Raw genomic sequence first — 21,985 nt, forward strand, 5'->3', positions numbered from 1 at the left:
AAACGCTCCAGTAAAGCGCATCGTTTGTAATAATAAAAACAGAATATACTGTTTGGGTTTTCCTGTGATAAAAATGTTATTTAAACTTACGCTGCCTGAGTTCTTCAAGGATAGTTGGTTTTTTTTAAGTATCATGTTAAAGTGAATACTTCGAGAACTGAGATTTCTATAGACAGAATTGCTACAAATGTTTTTTTTTTTAATAAATCATCTTCTATTAAGTGCATTTTTACTTGAACTTACCACATTATTTATAATTACACTACTCTAGATGAGTGCACATACTTGTGAAGATATCTGCATGGCAGAGTGCCCATTTGCAGTTTCACAGTCAAACATAGTATCTATTATCCAAGTCAATTGCTTGCTAAATCTTTTAGCCATTTTTATTACTTTTTATTTGCTTTCAACTGGATGGTCTTGTTTCAATTTTTCACGTCAAAGAGAAAAATTATTTTCTGCCCACACACCAAGCTTCCTTTTGCTACTTATCTCTTCAGTGAGTTTCAACACAACCCCCACTTAGCTGTAGTCTAATAAGATCCATGCAACTGATGATCAATACATTAAAAAATGCAAAATAAAATTGAAAATCCAGCAACTTACTCCGCCATGGCCGAAGAACTCACAGTAACAACAGTCACAGTATTTTCCTTCCTTCTGGTTTGTGGATGTTGAGGTACTTGAGCTATGCTCTGAACAGCTGTCTTCATCTTGGCTCTCCTCTCCATCATACTGTTGATGATCATAAGTGTTACTGTTCTCGCAGCGATGGCCCTCACAATCAGGATCACTGTGTGAAATTAAGTAAATTTGGTAAAAAAGAAAAAAGCTCTGGATAATAATAGAAATAACATTTGAAAGAAAAAAAAAGTATACAGCTATATGTACATCTACCAGGAACAGTGACTCTCAAACTGGGATGTCAATCACCAGTGACGTATCAAATTCTAAGGCCTTCATACAGTAGCTTTCAAATGGAGATGCTCAAAACCAAGCGGAAAGAAAAAAATCATGCATGGTAAAGTGATTTATGAAAAACTCATTCGGCGACTCATTAGATCAGTAGACTACAAAGTGAGCTGTGGTACTGCTCTTCCTTGTCTTATACCGGGAAAAATAATTTCAGAGGCAGAAATCTTTAGCTTTAATATGGAATGGTTTTGAAACTGTCACCTACCTTACCACTTGCACATTGCACAGCTCTCTTCACACCACAACATATTACTAAAATCCCCTGGTTCTAGGCAGATTTTTTTTCTCAACTTAAAAAATTCAGGATTGGCTAAAAACAAGATGCTGCCACTAGATCCTGATTGCCACTAAATTTTTAGAGGAGGAAAAAAAAGCAGGTCTCTTCAATAAGCAATTATACTGCTATGTAACTGCTTATTGAAGAGACCTGCTTTTTTACCCCCTCCAAAGGACTGCATAACTACGTGCCCAACATTTCATGGTTTCAGAAGGACTGAATGACAGATGCAATCTTGTTCTAACTGTAAAGAAGTATTTAACTTAATGGAAGATCTCATCTGGTGTTATTACTCCTTTGTTCATATGTTAGCAAGGTGAAAATGCCATAACCTTTCATATCTACAAAACATATGTGCATCTTCTTTCTGAAGCCAGAAACTCACTCTTCCAGCTCCCCCAGAAAAGGAGTTTTATCAAAAATTAGCAATCAAAACGAAGGAAAAAAAACTGTTTAAATTCAGTATTCTAATTAGGGGAGAAGTATAAGAAAACATAACACATAACAATAGGTTAACTGCTAGCTAGCTCAAACGTTCTGGCTAGTCAGTCTGAGCAATTCAATTACTATTTTCCCTCGTCTGTTGAGAGCCAGCATTACAGTGCCCAGCAGAACAGTGAGATAGCACGTGCTATGGAACAACAGATACAACTCTCCAGAAATCAATGCTTCACTGATTCTATCACCCAAGCGCCAGACTTACCTGCAGACACTTGGTGGGGCACTTACAGAGCTGTCTGTGGTGGAAGTAGGAGGTACAACCGTAGTAGGACAAAGACCTGAATGGGGATCCACAAAACCAGGGGCTGTTGCAGCAGTTTTGGGAAAAGAAGGAGCAGCAAGGTTTGGAAGATGGGGCGTAGAAGCTGGAGACAGTGCAGCAGGAGACAGTGAAGGAAGCGATGCTAAACTGGTAGGACTATTTCGTGGTGCAACTGGTGCAGAATGTCTATGGTCTTCTTTATTAATATTGTGGAACACTTCACCTAAATTTGGAGGGAAAAAAGAAACTGATTACAACTGAGAGAAATTAAGTCTCCAATTAATTACCCCATCAGTCACTCAAAGTGGTAGATTTTCTCAGTCTCACTAAAAACTACAAAGTATTTCCTGATCTGCCTACTGGGAGTCCCAAACCCTAACATTTAAGATGCTTTAAAGATTTCTTCTAGCTAGGAATACAGACACTAAAACTCAGGAGTATTAAGAACACCAATTAAGGATAATACAAACTACAACAAACATACATAGAACTTTGAGTAGTCATATGTACTGGAGTCAGTTACTAAGAAGTGTGTGAATTACAAATCCTTACCTATTGATGAAGGTCTCTTGGATGATACTTTGAATTGGTTGCTGCTTGACTGCACTGTAGTAGCTGTGCAGGAGACAGAAGAAGTAGCAGAAGAGGTTGCCATGACAACTTTGTTAGCTTCCATAAAGGCATCCTGGAAATTGTACAGACATTTCTTCTTTGCAGCATTTTTCTTCTCTTTGCCATCAGTAACTGCTGATCCTTCATTGCTAGACGTGGTGGGAAGTGCTTCGGGTCTTATTTCTGAGAGTGCTGGTGTTAATATATCATTCCCTTCAATTGAAGCACACAGAATAATCATCACAGAATTATAGAATTGTCTTTATGGTACTCAGAATTAAACATGTAATAATTTAGATGTGATGCTACAAGATCAACAAGGACACTTTGTTCATGTTGGCTGGATCAGACCAGCAAAGTGATTCCCCCCCCCTCAACAACCTCTTGCCCTGAATACAGGTGTAATAAAATGTGCTACTAAGTCTGAAAGCAGAAGTCAATACCATTAAAGTTAGTTTTAAGAATCCTGCTACATGTGTTAACAAGTAGCAAAGGTGCCACAGATCTATATACATTTATACTTGAAGAATTAAATTGGATACTTTATTACATACTAAGTATGTAAACTTCAATATCTGAAGTCCAGATTAGCCATGCAACAACTGCAACATATGAAGCAGCAGCATATTCTTCTATCAAAGTGATGCTATAAATCTTTAATTACTGGTAACTCCAGCTAACTATAGGAACACCTTCATGATCAGACCTCCCACAGAAGCTTGCCTGCAACCACCTCTCAGAAAAGGTACTCCTAATTACGTTTGCACATAGACAAGCTATACTACTGGTGAGATTTTCTGGAAGTTTTTCCATCTCTTTTCTTTTTAGTATCACTTTAGTAGCTTGATACAAGCAAACAGCAAACCACTCTGAAAAACAGTCAAACATAAAACCAGGCTTCCTTTTTCACATAAACTACATTTTAGAAGAGGTTTTCTACTTCTTCACTGTGATGTGAATGGAAAGACACGTACACACTTATTTCTCTATTTAGTAACCTCTTCTATTTAACTTCAACCATTAATATCTCCAAAAGCTTCCTGGCTTAAATTAATCTCTTCCTAGGTGTATGCCTCTATTGGAATGACAAGGTTTATCTCTGTGCAAGGTAAGGAGGAGAATGCAGTACCACATTACGAGTGCTCTTGCAGTCCCGTAGGAAATAAGCAGATCTTTGTGGCAGATTAAAAGCAACTTAAGTTCCCCCTGAATTCCAATTTCTTTGCAATCCTAAACATTCTGAGATGAAAATACCTCTACAATGAGCACAGGTGAAAAACATTGTGCTATTCTTTTGCCTCTAGCGTCCTATTCCCAAGATGTAAGAATTTATTTTCCAATTTTCAGTCCCACTCAAGTAGAAATGGCAGCAAATCCCTGCCAGATCCCATCTCATTAAGAACATGATGATGAAACCTATCATTCCTGGAAATAAGTGCCACATTCCACTGCATGACATAAGTATTTGAACTAGTCGGTGTCAAGTAATATCAAAACCTCACCAGGAATTGTATCAGGCAAAAACGTAGCAGGATTCCAGTTCTTGTCATTCATCATCTCTGATCCCCAGAGACTTATAAATTTAGAGCTATTCCAATCTGGAGTGCTCCCAAAACAGCTTGGATAAATATGATCTTGGAGAGATGCATTGAATACTTGATGCTTGTTTGAATGATTCTGAACTGGAGCTGGCGGTAATGCCTACAAAAATAGAGAGTATTTTCCTCATTGATATTCTGTTTGCTTACACAGTCACTCCAACAGCAACATTCAAATCATAAATTGCTTCAATTGTGAAAGGCATTATAACCTTTATTACCCCTAGCTTTTTATTTCCCAGAATGATAAAAAGATCACTCTGTTGATTTTTAAAAGCAGACAATGTATTACACAGATTTTATGTACAAGGGTGTATTTTATAATAATAAACATTTCCTCCAAATTTTGATAACAGATGAATACAAAACAAAGTATTCTCCAAAACCATTTGGATTAATATATACTGGTGGACCTTCATTTTTCATCTTAAAGTATTTCTGTCGATGTAGAACTTAATAGGAATTATTACCTTCCAAAGCCCAAGCTGCTAAAAACAGTCCTCTGTGACATGACAACTATTACTACACAAAACAGCTGTGATAAAGGGATTACTAACACTTCAAGATTGGAAACAAGCACAGTAGAAAAACAAATAAAACACTTTTAACTGAAAGCACCATTGTCAACTTGATTATATTTGTCTGCTCTTTCCATCTAGAAGCATTAACAGGTTCCTGACTTAAAACTTCACAGGCAATGAATGCAACCTTCTGCTCTAAAAAGCAACTGAAAACAACAAAAACAACAGAAATACTTTTTCCTGGTTTATAAAGGCAAGTTGTTGCTCAGGGTTCAGAGACCTCGAGCAATACAAGCATTACATTCAATGACCACCACATTTAAAAAAGCCAAAGGGAAGTGATTCTACAGTTTCTGCACAATTTCTGCACTACATGAAATGCAATGAAAAGCTATACAGATGTAGACAAATATTAAAAGTATCAGCTGAGTTCAGTAACATTTCAGACACTAACATCTAAACACAGTGAAGAAAACTCGTCATATACCCACTTGCTCTTGTTTTTTTTTAATCCAGACATTTTCATTATCTGACTGATCTGGAAGGTTGAAGCAGCTCAAGCATCCTCCATAAAAGAAAACTTGCACATATGGGTACAAAAGAAGCATCACAGGGACAGAACAGCCTATCCATGATATAATGAACCAAGCCCTGATCTGGCAGAGTTTATTAGTCTCTTTACTACAAGCTCTGCAGAATTCATCTGGCTGTTCAAATACAAAAGCTCCCTAAAGCTTCAGCTTCCACATATGTCTTTCTAGCTCCTGCACAACAAAAACACATGGAACCCAGCTAGTTCAGGTGCTGTGCCAGAGCTAATAGATCAGGCCAGTATAACAAAGCCACTCAGTGCTAGCAGCTTGCCATTCCACATGGGGTTGCTGGTGTAGCCTCAAAAATACACTGCAGATGTTTCACCATGCAAAGATCTTTTGAAAAGAATGACAGCAGAGATAAGGGTATCACACGGATGGCAGCTTGAGTAGACTGTACAAAGGGATGAGGAAGAATGCAGGAAGGATGGCAGAAGGTGGTGCAACAACTTGGGATTTCAGAAGAAAGGCTGTAGGCTGTTAAGAAACGTCAATAGAACACAACAGAGAAAGAAGAGACAACGAGATAGGACAAACAAAGCTGATGTTAATAGCAATGCTAAGAATTGATTAATGGTCATCACAGTGAGCTAATCTTCCCTCCTTGCAACCACAAGATCTCCGGATCAAAAAACAGGAAGGTGAGAGGAATGCATTATAGTAACCACAGTCTTTGCCCACTTAAGCAGGGCCCATAGTTCAACTGAATGAAATATGCGAAATGGCACCATATCAATGTCAACTCCTAATTTTTGATTCATACTTCCAAAAAAAGACACCAGGTCTTACTCCTTGCTCTGTACCTCTTTCTTTTTCTTTTGCTTTGAGTCAAAAGAATTTTGCAGAACCTGCAAAAAACCAATTTCTCTCAAAGCACAAAAATCTTTTAAAAGACTCCTATGCCTAACTAACTGTCTAAAAATAAAACAGAAAAAAGTGCTAGCATTTTGAACTAAAAATCTCAGAACATTATTGCCAAAATGGAATATTAAATTTTGACCTCCAATATATATTAAATGAAGATTTAATTAGTCCTATTATACTGATGAAAGTCTCATTACTCTTCCCACCATTCAAGACCCATTTGACTCTAAAATCCTTTCTAATGAAAGCAAGGAAATTATCAGTCTTTCTGATGCAAGCTACTCTTAGCTCTGCTGTGTGAGCCTTTCTCCAGTTCTGACCATGCCCTATTCCTTACACTTCGCTATTCCCTCTAAAAGGGCTCCTATCAGAGTCCAAACAGACACAATTTAAAAAGCAATGTTTACAGTTGTACAGATACTCAGTCATCTGCTAATTAAACCAGCAAACAGTAATTTCCTAGGATCAGGACACATCTACCTAGGCAGGCTTACCTTATTGTGTGTAAAGGGGGAAGCTGTATACAAGGTGGGATGGATAAGTGGACGAGGAAGGTGGGGAATTGTATGCAATGGTATATGTCCATGGATATGAGGATAAAGATGAAGTGCAGGATGTGCAGGTTTTTCAGGATTCATAAACTGATGGCCAGCAGGCAGGCGTCCAGTTGCAAGTGCAGAGGCTGTTAGACCTGAAGCTTCTTGTTTGCAAACATGACATTCACAAGCATTTGGACCTTGGTCAGCCTGTAAGTGCAAAATAAAATAAAATCACTATACTTGACAATACAATCAGTTCCCTAGATCCATTTTTTCTTAATAATCATAAACATGGTTTACTTTTGAAAACATCTATTAATAAATCCAGAGCATCCACAAAATTCCTTCTTTATGAAAAGCATTAATTAAAAGCACAAATGGAGGATCTCTATCTTAGTTAAGCATGGAATGCTCTGGAGATTAACACAGTTTGATACCAGGTTTAGAATACCCACTATCAGTGACAATAAGATAATTTGTATCAAATTATCAAGGGCAGACAGGAATAGGAAACCTTGATAACATTAGATAGTTGCTAGATTAATTCCACTATAAAAATGGAATTGGATTTTTATATTTCACAATTTCTCAAATATATGGAAAAACAATACACACAACAGCAGTAAGAGATGATGAGCTGTCGAAGTCAGAAGAAGTCCTAAGACTTAGGGAGAGCATGGACACTAAAAATCAAGGGAAGGGATTTTTTCCCTTAGCTCAGTGCTTGTGAGATAACACCTGGTGTGATGGGCTCCTCAGAAATGAGGACACACTGGAGCAAGTCCAGCAAAGGCTCACAGAGATGACTTAGGATTTAGAGCATCTATCAAGGAAAGGCTGAGAGGGCTGCAATTGTTCATCCTTCAAGGAGAAGACTCAAGAGGATCTTACCAACATGCATAAATACCTGACTCAGGGGAAGGAGGAAGGCAAAGATAACAGAGCTTAGTGGTATCCCATGAAAGAATGAGAAGAAAAAGGCATGGATTGAAGTAAAGGAATTTCCACTCCAAGTGTTTATGTACTTATTTTATTGTGAAGGTGGCTGAATACTGAAGCATGTTATCCACAGCAGCTTTGAAGCCTCCAATCCTTGGTGACATTCAAAATCCAACTGGACACAGAGCTGAGCAACCTTCTCCTAAAGAGTTTCCTTTGAGTAGGGGGGTAGGACCAGACCATCTGCAGAGGTCCCTTCCAAATTCAATTACTATGCAACTGTCTTACAAATAAAGGGAAATGTGTGCCTTACTGGAATATTTACTAATCTTAAGGCATCTTTAGACTCTACAGTCTTTAAAGGACTCAAGTACTCTGGAAGAAAAGACACTCAGGAAAGAGTGAGCTCCGTTTCCTTCTCTCAGCTTAGTACTTTTTCCTACCACCGTCATTCAACATTTTACTGGAAGACAGTTTTTACCAGAAGCAATACAGAAACGCTTCCCAGATGTTACTTCTTCCCAGTAATGAGGCTCTACACATCTTTTCCAAGAAGCAACATTAGCTTCTTAGCTTAGCTTTCTAGAAAAGAATTGACAGGTAGCATTTCTCTGCAACATGCATGCTTCCCTCTCAGAAACACATAACACTTCATCTTAACTTAGAAGTATTACAGCCTTTGACACAAGGTATGTTTCAACATCTGAGGATTTCTTAAACCAAATACAACAAATGAGTGAATTAGACCTATTAAGAGCAAATGCAACTTTCTCCTGAAACAAGTATTATCAAACAACTAGTAATAATCTAATAACAAATTAAAAAGAGGAAAAATAAACAAAAAAGCAATGTGGAGATTCAAAATCTGATTCTGACCAACCATTGGGTACTTGGTATGAAAAAGGAATTTAAAGTGGAATGAAGAAAATGACAGAATCAATTAATGACAGAATCACAGAATGGTTGAACTTGGCAGAGACCTCTGAGTCCTTCTGGGCTAAGCCATGCCACAGCAAGACCACCCTGAGCAGGATGTGCAGGCCCACATCCAGGCAGCTTTCAGAGATAACCAAGGAGGAAACCCCACAGCCTCTCCGGACAGCCTGTGCCAATGTCATATCATGCTCACAGTGGAGAAATACTTCATGGAGTTTAGATGGAACCTTCTGTACTCTCATTTGTGCCCACCACCTCCTGACCTGGCACTGGTCACCACTAAGCAGAGTCTGATTCCATCCTCTTTGCACCCTCCCTTCAAGCTTCTCATCCATCCGAATCCCCAGGTCCTTCTCCAAAGGGCTGCTGTCAATGAATTCTTCTCCAAGCTAGTGTACGAATCCACCAGTGCACAAGACCACCAGAATGCTCAGGCACAATCTGCCCTTGGCGAAGCAGTGCTGACTGTCTCAGATAATCTCTTCATCTCCTATATGTCTTAACACGCCTTCCAGGAAGATTTGTTGCATGATCTTTCCACGCCTCTAGTTCCCCAGGTCTTCCTTTCTCACCTTCTTAAAAATGGGAACAATATTCCCTCTTTTCCAGTCACTGGGAACTTCACCTGACAGCCATGATTTTTCAATGTGATGGAAACAGCAATGAAATCCCTGTGAACATACTCTTCCTTGGGCTGAACAGTCCCAGCTCCGAGCATCTCTTCAGAGAAGAGGCAATCCAGGCCCCTCCATCATCTATGGTAGCCCCGTTCTGGACTCCTTCCAAGGTGCCAGGTCTCTCTTGTAAGGGAGGCCCAGAACTAGATACAACACTCCAGGTGTAGCCTCACCGATACTGAGTAGAGGGGAATGACCACCTCTTTTGAGTGCTGATACTCTGCCTAATGAAGTCAGGAAATTCCAATGGATAAAGCAAAATGATCTAAAACACACAAGTGAAATGGATCACGTGAATGAAGCATTAAAAAATAAATACTCAGCTTTGACAAAAAATTATCAGGCAAAAAAAAACGTCATTAGGAGTGCTTCAGAATATTTTCTTTCTTTCGCCCCATAGGGAAGAGAAAAAATGGTTAAATAACGTCTTAGGGAAGTAAACTAAACTGCAGGGTAAAAGAAAAGCAGACTTATATAATCTCAGCATCATCTGATTTTCCACAACAAATGTGAAATCTGTTCACCCATTTCCAGCTAGCTTGACAAGCTAGATGCCTCAGCACATTTAATTATGGCATCAGTAAGTCATACATAGAAAAAAGATTTCTCAACATGCTTGTTGAGAGAAGTTGTAGCTTAATACTCATGAATTCGAGAGTTCATGAAGTCCAACCCCTCTGCTAAAGCAAGTACCCTACAATAGGTCGCACAGGTAGGTGTCCAGCCAGGTCTTGAAAATCTTCGTAGAAGGAGACTCTCTGGGCAATCTGTTTCAGTGCTCTGTCACCAATACCACAAAGACCTTCTTCCACATTTTCCTATGTTCAAGTTTTAGATCATTGCTCCTTGTCCTATCACACTGCCAAGAAGAGCCTGGCCTCATCCACTTGTCTCCCACTTCCTTTTAGATATTTATAAACATTTATCAGATACTTCCTCAGTCTTCTTTTCCCCAGGCTGAACAGACCCAGGTTACTCAGTCTTTCCTCATATGGAAGATGCTCCAGGCCCTTAAATCACCTTTGTGGCCCTCTGCTAGACTCCTACTCTTTTTTCCACTGGGGAGCCCAGAACTGGACACAGCACTTCAGATGTGGCCTCATCAGGGCAAAGTAGAGGGGGGAGGATCAAACCCCTCAAAGATTTCCATCGGTGTAGAATCCTTTGTACAATAAGAGTAAGTGATACTTCCTCTCTCAAAGTTATAGCTGTAGGATAACTCAGATTGAAAGAAACACAAAGACAAGTCCATCAGACGAATTACTTTGATGGTCATGGAACTGTTTGTTCAGCTGTTAAACCAGACCCCACTACCCGCAGAGCAGACACTCTGGGCAAGGTTCTCTGTGTGTTTTAGTGGGCTTACAGTAGAGAGCGCAATGATCTTTAAAAAAAAAAAACAACAAAAAACATGCAAACACCAAAAAAGCCCACAACAAAAAAACCCGCACACATTATCCATACAACAGGCATACACAGGGTTTCAACAAGGCAAGTTAGTCCTCAGATGTGCAATTAAAAAGTGCCCATTAAACTACATGATCTCATCATAATCCCCTCAACAGCAGTTTCACATAACACCAACATTTAACAAAGACCAAGCTCAAACCTCCAAGATATGTTTCTTAGTGTCTGGTTTTCATTCATATAAACACAGAGATAGAAATCACTTCTACTGAAAGCATCTTCAATATAACTAATGTGTTTCAGGTTGTGAAAAAAGAAGGCTATTACCTAGGACAATATACAATCAACTGAAACATAGTTTAGATATCACAGCTACCTATTGATAACTCAACATATTCAAAGTTAAAGGTATAATACATTTACATCTTCAACCTGAATTATTATTATATTTCAACCTGAATTATTGTCAAATTTCTGATGTTACTAATAGTTTCTATTTTTTTCCTCATAGGTTACAATACCTGTTGACTAGGGTAAGAAGGTGGTGGACTATCCATTTTTGCTTCATCTTTCCTTAATGCCCTTTTTCCTAGAGACATTTCCTCTTTTTGAGTCCCTGGTGGCTCACCACTACTCTCCCCATCCGCTTCTTCATCGTCTGCTTCTGAGGAACTGCTGCTAGTACTGCTCACCTGAGGAGACTGTATAACATTAACTCATTAACATGGGAGCAAAGGACAAGCTTTTCTTCAGCAGCAAGATCCAAATGCCAGACAAAAGAAGACAATCTAAGTGTTGTACCTCATCTTTCAATGCCATGTTTTCATCTCCGCCATTTAGCTCACTGTGAATTCCATTCATGTTGGCTACCACTTCTGCATCATCGTAATTATTCAGTGGGTAGATATCAGCAAACTTTGCTGATAATGGCGCAACATCTTCATCATCACTACCACTGAGAGAAAAGACAGAGGCTGAGATAAATCCCAGTGCTCAGTAACCTCAGTTATGTGAAAGCAGTCACCAAAATGAAATAAAGTTGAGAACATCACTTGTATAAAAATCCCAATGAGGAATTCGACTATTTTCTTTTGAGTTAACTGACCTTATTTTTCAAATAAAAATTAAAGTGTGAAGTAGCAAATATATATATATATACACACAATACATCGAACAAATAACTGCAAGTAATCAACACTTAACATGTCAAAGTAAATCTTGAATTTCTCAACTGCAATTAGTTCCTAAATGACCGCTCACCTAAGTGCTCTCCTGCTAACCTGCTTTCAGTCTTAATAGAAGTCTTCTCTCCCCTTCTACAGACAGCTAAAACATGCACGTTTTAGTACCCATTCTAGGGAAATGTTGTGAAGATTCTTTAGTTCACGTTTTCACAGCAATCCAAAGCTCTTAAAAAAGAGCTCTCACACTGAACGCTCTATTATTTTGCATTCTATGAGACACTTCACCAAAATTTAAGTGATGGCACCGTAAGTCACCCTTCAAACGTGCAATGAGGAAATAAAACAAACAGGCTTAGGTCCAATACAAGAAATGTCTCTCCCTCAAGAAACAGTGATATTTCCCTTAAAAAAAAAAATAGACTATTTACAGTATATACTTGGATTCAACTTGATTATTTTCTGAATTCTGCATTCTTTGTTTCAATTTCAGTATCAAAGCTCATGAGATTTTATAGAAATAGCAAAACACATGCTTATGTAGCAAACTGTATTGTCACATATTGCCACATAACCTGTTTTCAAACTTGCCCTAAGTTGATACAGTAACTCTAGTCCTATTACTGAAGCGTAAACTATACATCACAGTGAACGCAACAGGAAACTGAACTTAGTGAAGTCATATTCATCTGTGCTCCCATCATTCGTCACACCACATTAACACAGTTCTAATGACAATTCCTTGACTGTAGAATCATCATGTACTTCAGCAGCATTCCCACCAGTACTGAAGGCTTTTTTTTCCTCCTCTTTCTTTAAAACATTCTTCTAGAATTTCACCTGATTAGAGACTGATGGCTAGTTCCACCCGAACTCCACACAGAAGTCAGTCAACCAGTTTTACACTTTCAGAATGATGGTAGAAGCAGAAGTCTACCATCAGACCAAAGCCTCAAACCTCACTGTGATAACAACAAAATAAAAAAGGGTGGCAAATACTTCTGACAGGGAGAACTCTGGATGCAATTCTCCAGTTAACACACTGTCAGCAAGCCTAATAAGTGCTTTGTAGGAATTAAAAAAACTCATAGGAAGTGACTATTACTCAAAGAAAAAATATCACCATTTACTGTGTTCAAATGAAGACAATGTGCTATTTTAAACTGATGCTTTAAAGCATCCTTGTAATCTCAAAGCAGAGAAGTACATATGATGCATACATCCAGCAGTGCTGTTAAGTCCAAATCTTTGGAAAATTAAAAAAAATCAGGATTTTTTTTTTGTTCCACAATAGATAAAACTGGACTTGAGGACTTCTGAATTCAGTACCAGGATTAACTTATTTTCTTACAATTTTCTGATGTAAAAACAGCATTATCTAATGATGGTCAGCCTGTACAACTTGCCTTCTTAAGTTCAATTCAGTATTCCAAATTTTTAAAACTGAGAACTTACAAAGTTGGTGCAGAACCATTGTCTGCGAGGATCAGCCTTGGATGTTGCTGAATCGTTATAGGTGAGCTGGAACCCGATCCTGAGCTTGCTGAAGACATACTGGGTGGGCGGATCTCAGATAGATAATCCGGAGCAGAATCAATCTGCAGTGGTAACGGGTTAATGTGGATATCATCCGTTATAGGAGAATCCATGATGCCACACGTCAAAATGTGTGAAAGGCTGCAGTCATCACAAGTACATCTGTTCAAGAATTAAGATTGCAGACTTTTATGACCTTCAAGTAGCATTCATTTCAAGTAACCAGACTCCTTCTAGCAATAATGTTTCCTTTTTTCCTCTAACACAAGAAATGAATGATTTATTATGATTTCAAGTTAAAAACATCTGCTCACCTTCTTCTATAATTACAGTTGGGACAGTCAGGCATGCTCAAACGTGACGACAGCATGTGCCTCATTGTATCTGTGAAGTTGTTCTCCCCAGCTAGTGCTTTCTTGTTATTAAGCTGAAGTAAATTATAAAGGCATTGTTTTAGTAGTGCAAGTCTTTCTGTCAACAATTCAATTGCATATCAGATTAACAAATGGCATAATAAAAAAGGGCTCTTTGGGCAAGATATTTTAAAAGAAAGTTTTATCAAAGCAGCGTTTTGATCACGAGTTCAAAGATTCCAAGTTATAAACAACACACTTATAGCACTCAAACTTCAAAGAAACTGTGTTTCTTCTATGAAAAAGTGAAGTAGTGATGTCCACCTCCTTTAGTCATTTAAAAAAATGCACCCTGCATGGTAGTTCTGCTGACACACAATGAACTTGAGGAGCTCTCATCTTGTTTCACAGTATGCACAAAAGGACACTGATGACAAATGAAGAAAGAATGCAAACTCATCCTTATCTTGCAAAAAAAAAAAAAAAATTGGGACTAATTGTGTAGCCACAACTAGATAAACTCAAGCAAAGAAGCAGCTGCTCAAAACAAGATTTCACCACACCAGTGAAAAAAAGAAAATCCAAATAACCTCCAACTGGCAGAGGCCTAATCCTGAAAGCACTGAATTTCATTAGATACCTACAAACTTTAGGTTAAACAAGGATGTGCCTAAGCTTCAGGCCTGACCCTTACCTAAGCAGCCATTTGCTTACAGCTCACTTAAGCCCAATTAGGATCAAGTAAAAAGAGGATTCTTCCTCAAGTCCTCCACGAAACCCTGTTCAACAGATGCTCTAAAGTTGTGACTAACAAATACTTATGTTTCATATAGAAAAAAAGTACTGATGACTGTTTTGAGCAATTTAAGCTTATTAAAACATATAATAATACACTCTAATTCATGACTAGCATTTCTTTCCATACAGCGGTACACGAACAGAGATCCAATCTTGGCTTTCGTCTAGTCACTCTATACTCTCATGGAAAGGATAATACATCCTTGAACACTTTCAGGCTAGAGAATAGAGTGCGTCTTAAACAGCAGATACTGGGAAGTACTGCTGGCCCCTCCCTGGCTACAGCTTAAAATCAAGCAGGTAGCTCTGCTCAAGCTTTACCCCCAGAACAGATTTAAGGGCCATCTCCAGGGTTCCCATCTCCGAAGTCTGAATAGATGCAATCATTGTGCCCTGCTGCTGTTTGTTTCAATCCGGAGCTCTGCATACACAGGAGAATTTGATACATTCTCAAACACAACACTCCCTATCACGTACATCAAGGCAGCTCCATGTTCAATGTATTGGCTGTTTTGGATCCCACATAGAGGCACAGAGAATTCCCCTTCTGCAGCATCAAGAATCTTAACACTGCATATTCAGTGCTAAGACCATGGTGTTTACGTTTTTACCTTTTACTAAGCTTATGTACTCTTCTTGTATCTCGCTTTGTATTTTAGCTGATCAAGTTTAAAGCCTGGTATAATCAAACAATTAGATCATATAGAACTAGTACAATATACTACACTCAAACATTTGCATTTTGAAAATACACAAGGAGCATTAGTATTACTTAATATGGTTTAAAAAAATCCTACCTGCTCTTCAATAAAACGTCTCTGTTTAAAAAATTCCCAGTCTTCCTTCAGCATGCGTTGTTTTGTTTTCATTGCCATCTAAAACAGAATTTAAGGACAATTCAATGGTTAATCACAGAAATCATACGCTTATAGTCAGTTGTTCTATCAAGGCTTTGTGAAATGTAACGTACCTGTATCATTTTTAAAGTACTTGCATACTCAGTCAATACGATACTTGTTTTATTTACTAATCCTACTATTTGAATCAGTTAAATAAATAATTTTTATTCATTTACACTTGAAGACAGTTTTTCCACTATTATTCCTTAAGGATTTGCATGTACTTGCCTCTTCCCCTTCAAAAATTAAATATTTTCATAGCATTTTTCATAAGTCGTGCTTGGCATTAAATCTTCTACAACTCAAATCCACTGAAATCCATTAAAATGTAGCAACAAGAGTTTTGGCAAGGCCTCAACACAGGCTCAGTGCCAACCCATGTACCACATGTAGAACTAACCATCCAACCTATGAGTGCAAAAAATTAGAAGAGTAAACATAAAATGAAGTAGTGACCTTGACTAACACCACTCCCTTTATCTCAATATATTTCATGCCTATGATTTATATAAAACTGGAAAAATATTTTATAATTACTAGGCCTTGAGTCACACTGTAAATGCAGAGTCCATAACTTTTTGTACAGAAACAACTTTTTTTTTAATTTAGTGAACTCACTGACAAAACCCAAAAATTTCCATGAACTTTAACAGAGCAAAACACAAAAACAAAGCTTCTCTTGTTGTACATTGCACCTTTTTAACAGCACTAGTTCATTGGTGAGTAAAAGGAATTATTTAGGTTATCTTATCCATTTTTTTTCATTTATTTTGTTAAGAAAGATTTCTAACACTAGAATATACCAACCTCCTTCATAAAGATTTGTTAAAAAAAGAAATCAGAGTTCAGTAGGTTACAGCACTGCAAGCTTCCTTTTTTCTTCAGAAATACACCTCCCAAAACTCATACTTGAACTGAAGTTGTATGCCAGAATATTAATTTAAGTTATTGCTATTATCATTATTTAACAAGGGAAACTGAAATTCTAAAACTGGGAATATGAAACAGAGTTAAGTGGCAGAGTTTCACCTCATCAATTTGTAACGCAATCAGCAGCATGCAATTCTAATTACTACTGTGAATTTTGATTTCCCTTGGCACTGTGAGGCTACAGTAGTAGCAAAAAAAAAAAAAAAAAGAGTTAATCGTGTTCATGCATGTGCCTTTTCAAACAGAACAGCATGTATGAAATATCCTTGAACCACTGGTACCATTTCTTAAACACACTACTAATTACTGCAGAGCCTGAGACCAGAAGAGAGATTTCATCTTGGTTGAACTATCACCATCTGAGCACCTTTAAGCCTCATTCAAAACCAATAGAACTCATAGCTTTCGATGCCCAAACACGTTAACATTAAAGCCATGTACCTACACTTGTTTAGAACAGCCAGTGCATTAACTGGGAGCTGCCTACTCAATCAAGGCTGCCAAGAAACTGACAAGGAAAACAGTACGGTTTAACTCTTAGTACTCTTAAGTATTAATGGAAGAAGGAGCTGAAATTAATGTTTTCCTACTTCCAGCTTAGCAGTCTTTCCTATAGCTCTGTCTGCAATTATCTTATTAACTCCATGAATAACACGGTATCACTTGTACCATCTCCTCCCCCCCCAATGAATATTTGTTATTTCAAGAGACAAAAGCAGATTCAACACAAACCACAGGATTTGTGCCTAAGAAATCTTTTGGGAAGGGGATACATATAGAGATACACATTCAGAGGTATCAAAAAGAAAAAATTACATTTCAATCCTGCACATCTGCAGCAAATATGCTAGCAATGCTGCCCAATGGAAGAAAATGTCCACCACCATGCTTCTTCCTTCTGACCTGTTTATTTAAAGGCTAACAAATGTTTGAGATCAGACAAGCGTAGAGTGAGACAGGCAGGTGAATAAGTATTTTTTCCCTCTGAAACAGATTTAATCATAAAACAAAACCAAGTTTGGTCAGGACTGACATAAAATAGTAGATCTCCTACAAGAAACTCTGACGTTTGCAGATGTTTGGAAGCATCAAGCATCCTGTGATGCTTCAAAATCTATCAAATGTGGACAGTACCTTTGAGCATCCTAAATTCCATTTGTCAAACTGATCTATTTTCCTACCCTGTTTCACTAGAAATAAAAACCAATTATTCTTATCACAAACTCTCAGTGTCCAAAAACAGAGAATTTTTTATTTATGTAGGTAGTATAAATACAACAAAACAACACCAACAAATATACCCGTAAAATACAGAAAATATTTTCTACTTTGCTCACCAGGACTCTAAAAAGCTCAGAGAGCTGAGCAAGAAACTTCCTGTGCTCTCGAGGCGCTGCGCAAAGGCAGCTCTGTATTCCTTCATTCTGTGGGAGCCAGCAGTATTAAAAATGGAAATGCCCACAAAGTACACATGATTATCCAGCCATCACTTATGGTAACGATCCAAATATATTTCAGACTTCTCATGTTAAATACAATCTAAATTTGGCAAGGAAAATACTAGGATCTGGAGGTACAGACTACGTTTATTTAATCTCTTGTATTTCAGATACTTTGAACATCTTCCTCAGACCTTAGCTAGTCACAAATGAAATACAATATGAACAAATGATTTGCTTGAGTTTTATTACAGTGTACTCCCATGAAAGAGGAGTCAGTACTACAAGTCTGTGTGTGATACAGCTGTCTTACAGTCTTTAAAAAAACTGCATTACTCGTATAGAACAAGCATCAAAACACTGTAGGAGAGATCTGTATTATCTCCACTGATGCCTTGTCTAAATTTGAGGTATAGTTCCAAAGACAAAGAAGGATCATTTATCTGTGTCGATCTGCATGTTCTAACCTTTCATACACCAGCAAAAGAACTTAACTGTTTTGTTGAGCCAAGAAGCAACAAATAATGAACATGCATTCACAGTTAAGATCAAGTTTCCATAGTAGCTGGGCTCTCTGATTTCTACTTGACAAAAATATCACTGCAAATTCAGGTAAGATGGTCATACTGAACTGCACATTTTTGATTAAGAAAGTATAATCACCACCACAGCCAACATCAACATAGGTTTTAATGAGAGACTGTGAAAATTATTGTCTATGTGTAAATAACCAAATTTTATAGGATGTATTCATTTTTAAGTTCCAACATGATGAGAACTGAACTGGGTTCCCTTTCTTACTGAAGAGGCAGCAATGACAGCCAGAGCACCCTGATACCACAGGGAAAATGAACTGTAGTAACACAAGAAGTGAAATTTCACTGAGCTGCCATCTATTATTTAGGAGCACAAAAGCAGCCTGACCAAGAGAAAACTTAGTAACTGATAGCTCAGTGATGCAGACCCTAAATATAGAACAATCTCCAAAAATAGTTAGTTATGCCCTATCTCCATCTTGAAGGCACTGAAATTACTGGCAGAAATTTACTTAAATCTTCATCAGATAGAAGAGCCTCGGAAGGACATTTACAGTGTTACCATAACACCTGAAAACATTTTACTATTCATAAGAGGAGCACAGCGTTAATAAGATTTAAATTAGATCTCCATACTTGTAATGCTCATAAAACCTTAAAATACAAATGGACATATAAAATTCTATCTTCAGTCACTCGTGTTGTTTGAACTAGGGACAAAAAGTGAGTAACTTTAGGAAAACATAAACACTTCCCAAATAAACAGCAAACTTTTCTAAAGCAAGCCCTTGATAATATACAAATCAGTACACTAACACCAAGTTCTGTAACACAGCAGACACAGAATAATCAGCTGTGAAAATTCACAAGAAGCAGGTAACTACAGATGTTTCAAATACTCATGTAGTGAGACTTAGAAGTTCTGCTTTTGAAAGCTGTACAAAGGTCACTGTCACACTACAAAACATGTATAAATACAAGTCATTTTAAAGCCATCTCTTCTTATTGATTTCATTTAACTGAATTATTTTTGAAGCCTAGTGTTCAGGGATTTTTGTCCCCTAGTAACAACTAGGGAAGAAAGTTTCATGTTCATGTATGACAAGTGTTATATAGACAAAAGTCATTCAAAAATATTCAAAGACTATCTCCAAGCCACAGCATAACAACTTGCTTCAATAATTTGATGGTATTTCTGTAAAATTACTGTTCCATTTTGGCATATTGGAGTTCTTCTCTATTTGGAAGACTGACCTCACTAAAAAGGTTACATTATGAAGCTTCAAAGCTCTGGCAAGCAATACCAAAGAAACTCATTACCAGAGGCACAGCCTTCCATGGGCCACTCCCAACATAATTAGTCATGAAACTGTTTACACAGTTCTTACCTGTTCATCAACGTAATCATCTATTCTTTTCTGGCATTCAAGCCATGCTTCAGCAACTTGCCCCATTTCCTGTTCCAGTTGATGATACCTTTGTAGCAAGGTACTATACATATCTTCACTACAGGAATCATGTGTTGTTCCAAGCCTACAAGATCAAGCAGCACTAGTTACACATGAGATATTGGACTGGAAAAAAAAAACCAACAAAAACAATCACACAGTTCTACCAGCCTGTAAAGTGTTGAAGTGCAATTATTGATACACCTGGGCCCGTGTAGCTGCTTGCATCTCAAGAAGAATATTTTTAGTCATTTTTCAAACAATACCCAACAATTGTTCCAGCGTTCTATAACCAGTAACAGCAAGAATGTGGGAAGTGCGATCTTTCTGGAGCCTCTTTCCCATGGGTAACCAGATGTTAATCCTTCTAAGCAATACTTATTCAAATTTTGATGCTTGATATATTTATCCTTTCAAATCCTACAGGTTAAATATACCTGTTGACTATTTACTGAACAGTTAGATTGGTAAAATAAAGCCAGAAGCTTGTTAAATTGAACTCTCATGATCAATGATAAAAACATTACTAGACAAACTGGAGATCCAGTTGGGGAAAACACTGTGAAATGATGCAAGAGAGATAACTTGGTTGCATGCAGTAATTTACTGTCACTTGAGATGCAACATCAACTTCAAAATGCACTTATGCCATTCACTGATGGCTGTCCCCAGAAGAGGTCCCAGGAACAGGAAAAAGACTTCATTTCCTTTCCAATACTTCCAATATGCTTTCATAATGTTTTTTTTTGTTTGTTTGTTTGTTTTAAGGTATTTGCTGTAAAGCACATCATCGCAACAACTCAAGTAAATAAGCAAGCTCCCTAAATCTTGACTACAAAAATAAAGAGAAGGCAAAATCCTCTTAGGTATAAGTTTAAAGCACGCTGAACTATAATGACCTATGAACTGGTACAGACTAAAGCTTCTCAACATTACCCTTACTGGATAATTAAGGAGAAACCAGTTGATACTTAACGAGGCACAGAGGTTGTATGTTGGTCAAAGGACTTGACAAGCCACTGCCAAAACCAAACCCCAAATATCTTAACAGTTGACATTAAAGCAGAGATCCAGCATTTCTGGGAGGTTTGTCACAGATTTCAACCGCAACTGGAAGCTAATCCAAACCAAGAACCTATCACCCTGCAGGGAACACAGACGTATCCAGAAAGGAATTCCTGAAGGAATGTGCCTTTAAAACTTGACGATAGCTGTCACTACAGTGAAGCTCTGCAAAGAAACAACTTCTGTTGCTTAGATTTGAATTCCAGACACATTTGAGAACAGGTAGATGCAAGCAATCCAACACTTCTGTTAAGAAATGACTCTACATTTCACATAAGACCATTCTCATGTCCATAGGTGAAGGAAGTATCAACAGCCTCAATAAACCAGAAACTGATGGATCAAGAAGTGCAGAGAAGCCTTGGCAGAAAACACGCAAGATGCCTGAGGACAGCGTCACTGAAAATGGTACTGGAAAGTCAAGCACAGATCAAAGAGATCAAAGGGAAAGCATGCAACTGAACAACATGTTGTTTAACAGAGTGACAGTATTACCTGCCTGAAAGAGAAAAACAGGGTCTTGGTAGTAACCCAGTACTGAGTCCAGTGACAATTCAGTTTTCCTGCTTTCCTTTCTAACAACTGCTAGCAAAAGCTTAACTCAGAAGTTCCTTCATTTGCCACAAGCAATATTGCTTGCAATTGAGATGCTTAATCAAATTGTTCTCGTAGCTTGGAAAAAAATACCCAAAACAACGTACTTGGGACAAATACACAGAGAGTAGTAATACCTTGATCAGAAACACGTCTGAGAGGTCAAGAAGAGCAATGCATTGCTGTACTTTATGAAGATTAAACAGAACTCAAGATGAATAACAATATTTATTTACATTAACAATACTTCTCCTGAACAAAACAAGCGCTTTCAGGTACACAAAACACAAACAGAACCATCCTGATAACAAAGTATACATTTTAAAGCCCTGGGAAATGCAATATGCCATCTCATCTACAAGCACATAGCAAAGGTGGTTTCTTTGTTTTGTGTGTGTTTTCTTCTAGCCACCTACTCACTTGTAGAGAAATGGAATCAGTACCAGTGCCTTATGGCAAGTGAGGACATTACAATTCATCAGCATTTTAATAGGACACTGTCATT

At 37.8% G+C, this 21,985-nt stretch overlaps 1 protein-coding gene across 1 annotated transcript in view; it reads right to left on the bottom strand.

Annotated features, from left to right (window-relative positions):
• Positions 1-21,985, bottom strand: part of FAM193A (family with sequence similarity 193, member A) — a 71,610-nt gene that overhangs the window by 9,847 nt on the left and 39,778 nt on the right. The window contains exons 8-18 of the mRNA XM_015286024.4: positions 19,762-19,906; positions 15,367-15,444; positions 13,733-13,845; positions 13,338-13,580; positions 11,503-11,656; positions 11,223-11,402; positions 6,698-6,949; positions 4,130-4,328; positions 2,568-2,840; positions 1,956-2,238; positions 607-793 (exon numbers count right to left, since the gene is read on the bottom strand). Of these exons, the coding sequence (XP_015141510.3) occupies positions 607-793; positions 1,956-2,238; positions 2,568-2,840; positions 4,130-4,328; positions 6,698-6,949; positions 11,223-11,402; positions 11,503-11,656; positions 13,338-13,580; positions 13,733-13,845; positions 15,367-15,444; positions 19,762-19,906 (2,107 nt within the window). The remainder of the gene's footprint in view (positions 1-606; positions 794-1,955; positions 2,239-2,567; positions 2,841-4,129; positions 4,329-6,697; positions 6,950-11,222; positions 11,403-11,502; positions 11,657-13,337; positions 13,581-13,732; positions 13,846-15,366; positions 15,445-19,761; positions 19,907-21,985) is intronic.

The sequence above is a fragment of the Gallus gallus genome, chromosome 4, assembly GCF_016699485.2.
Source record: "Gallus gallus isolate bGalGal1 chromosome 4, bGalGal1.mat.broiler.GRCg7b, whole genome shotgun sequence".
NCBI lineage: Eukaryota > Metazoa > Chordata > Aves > Galliformes > Phasianidae > Gallus > Gallus gallus.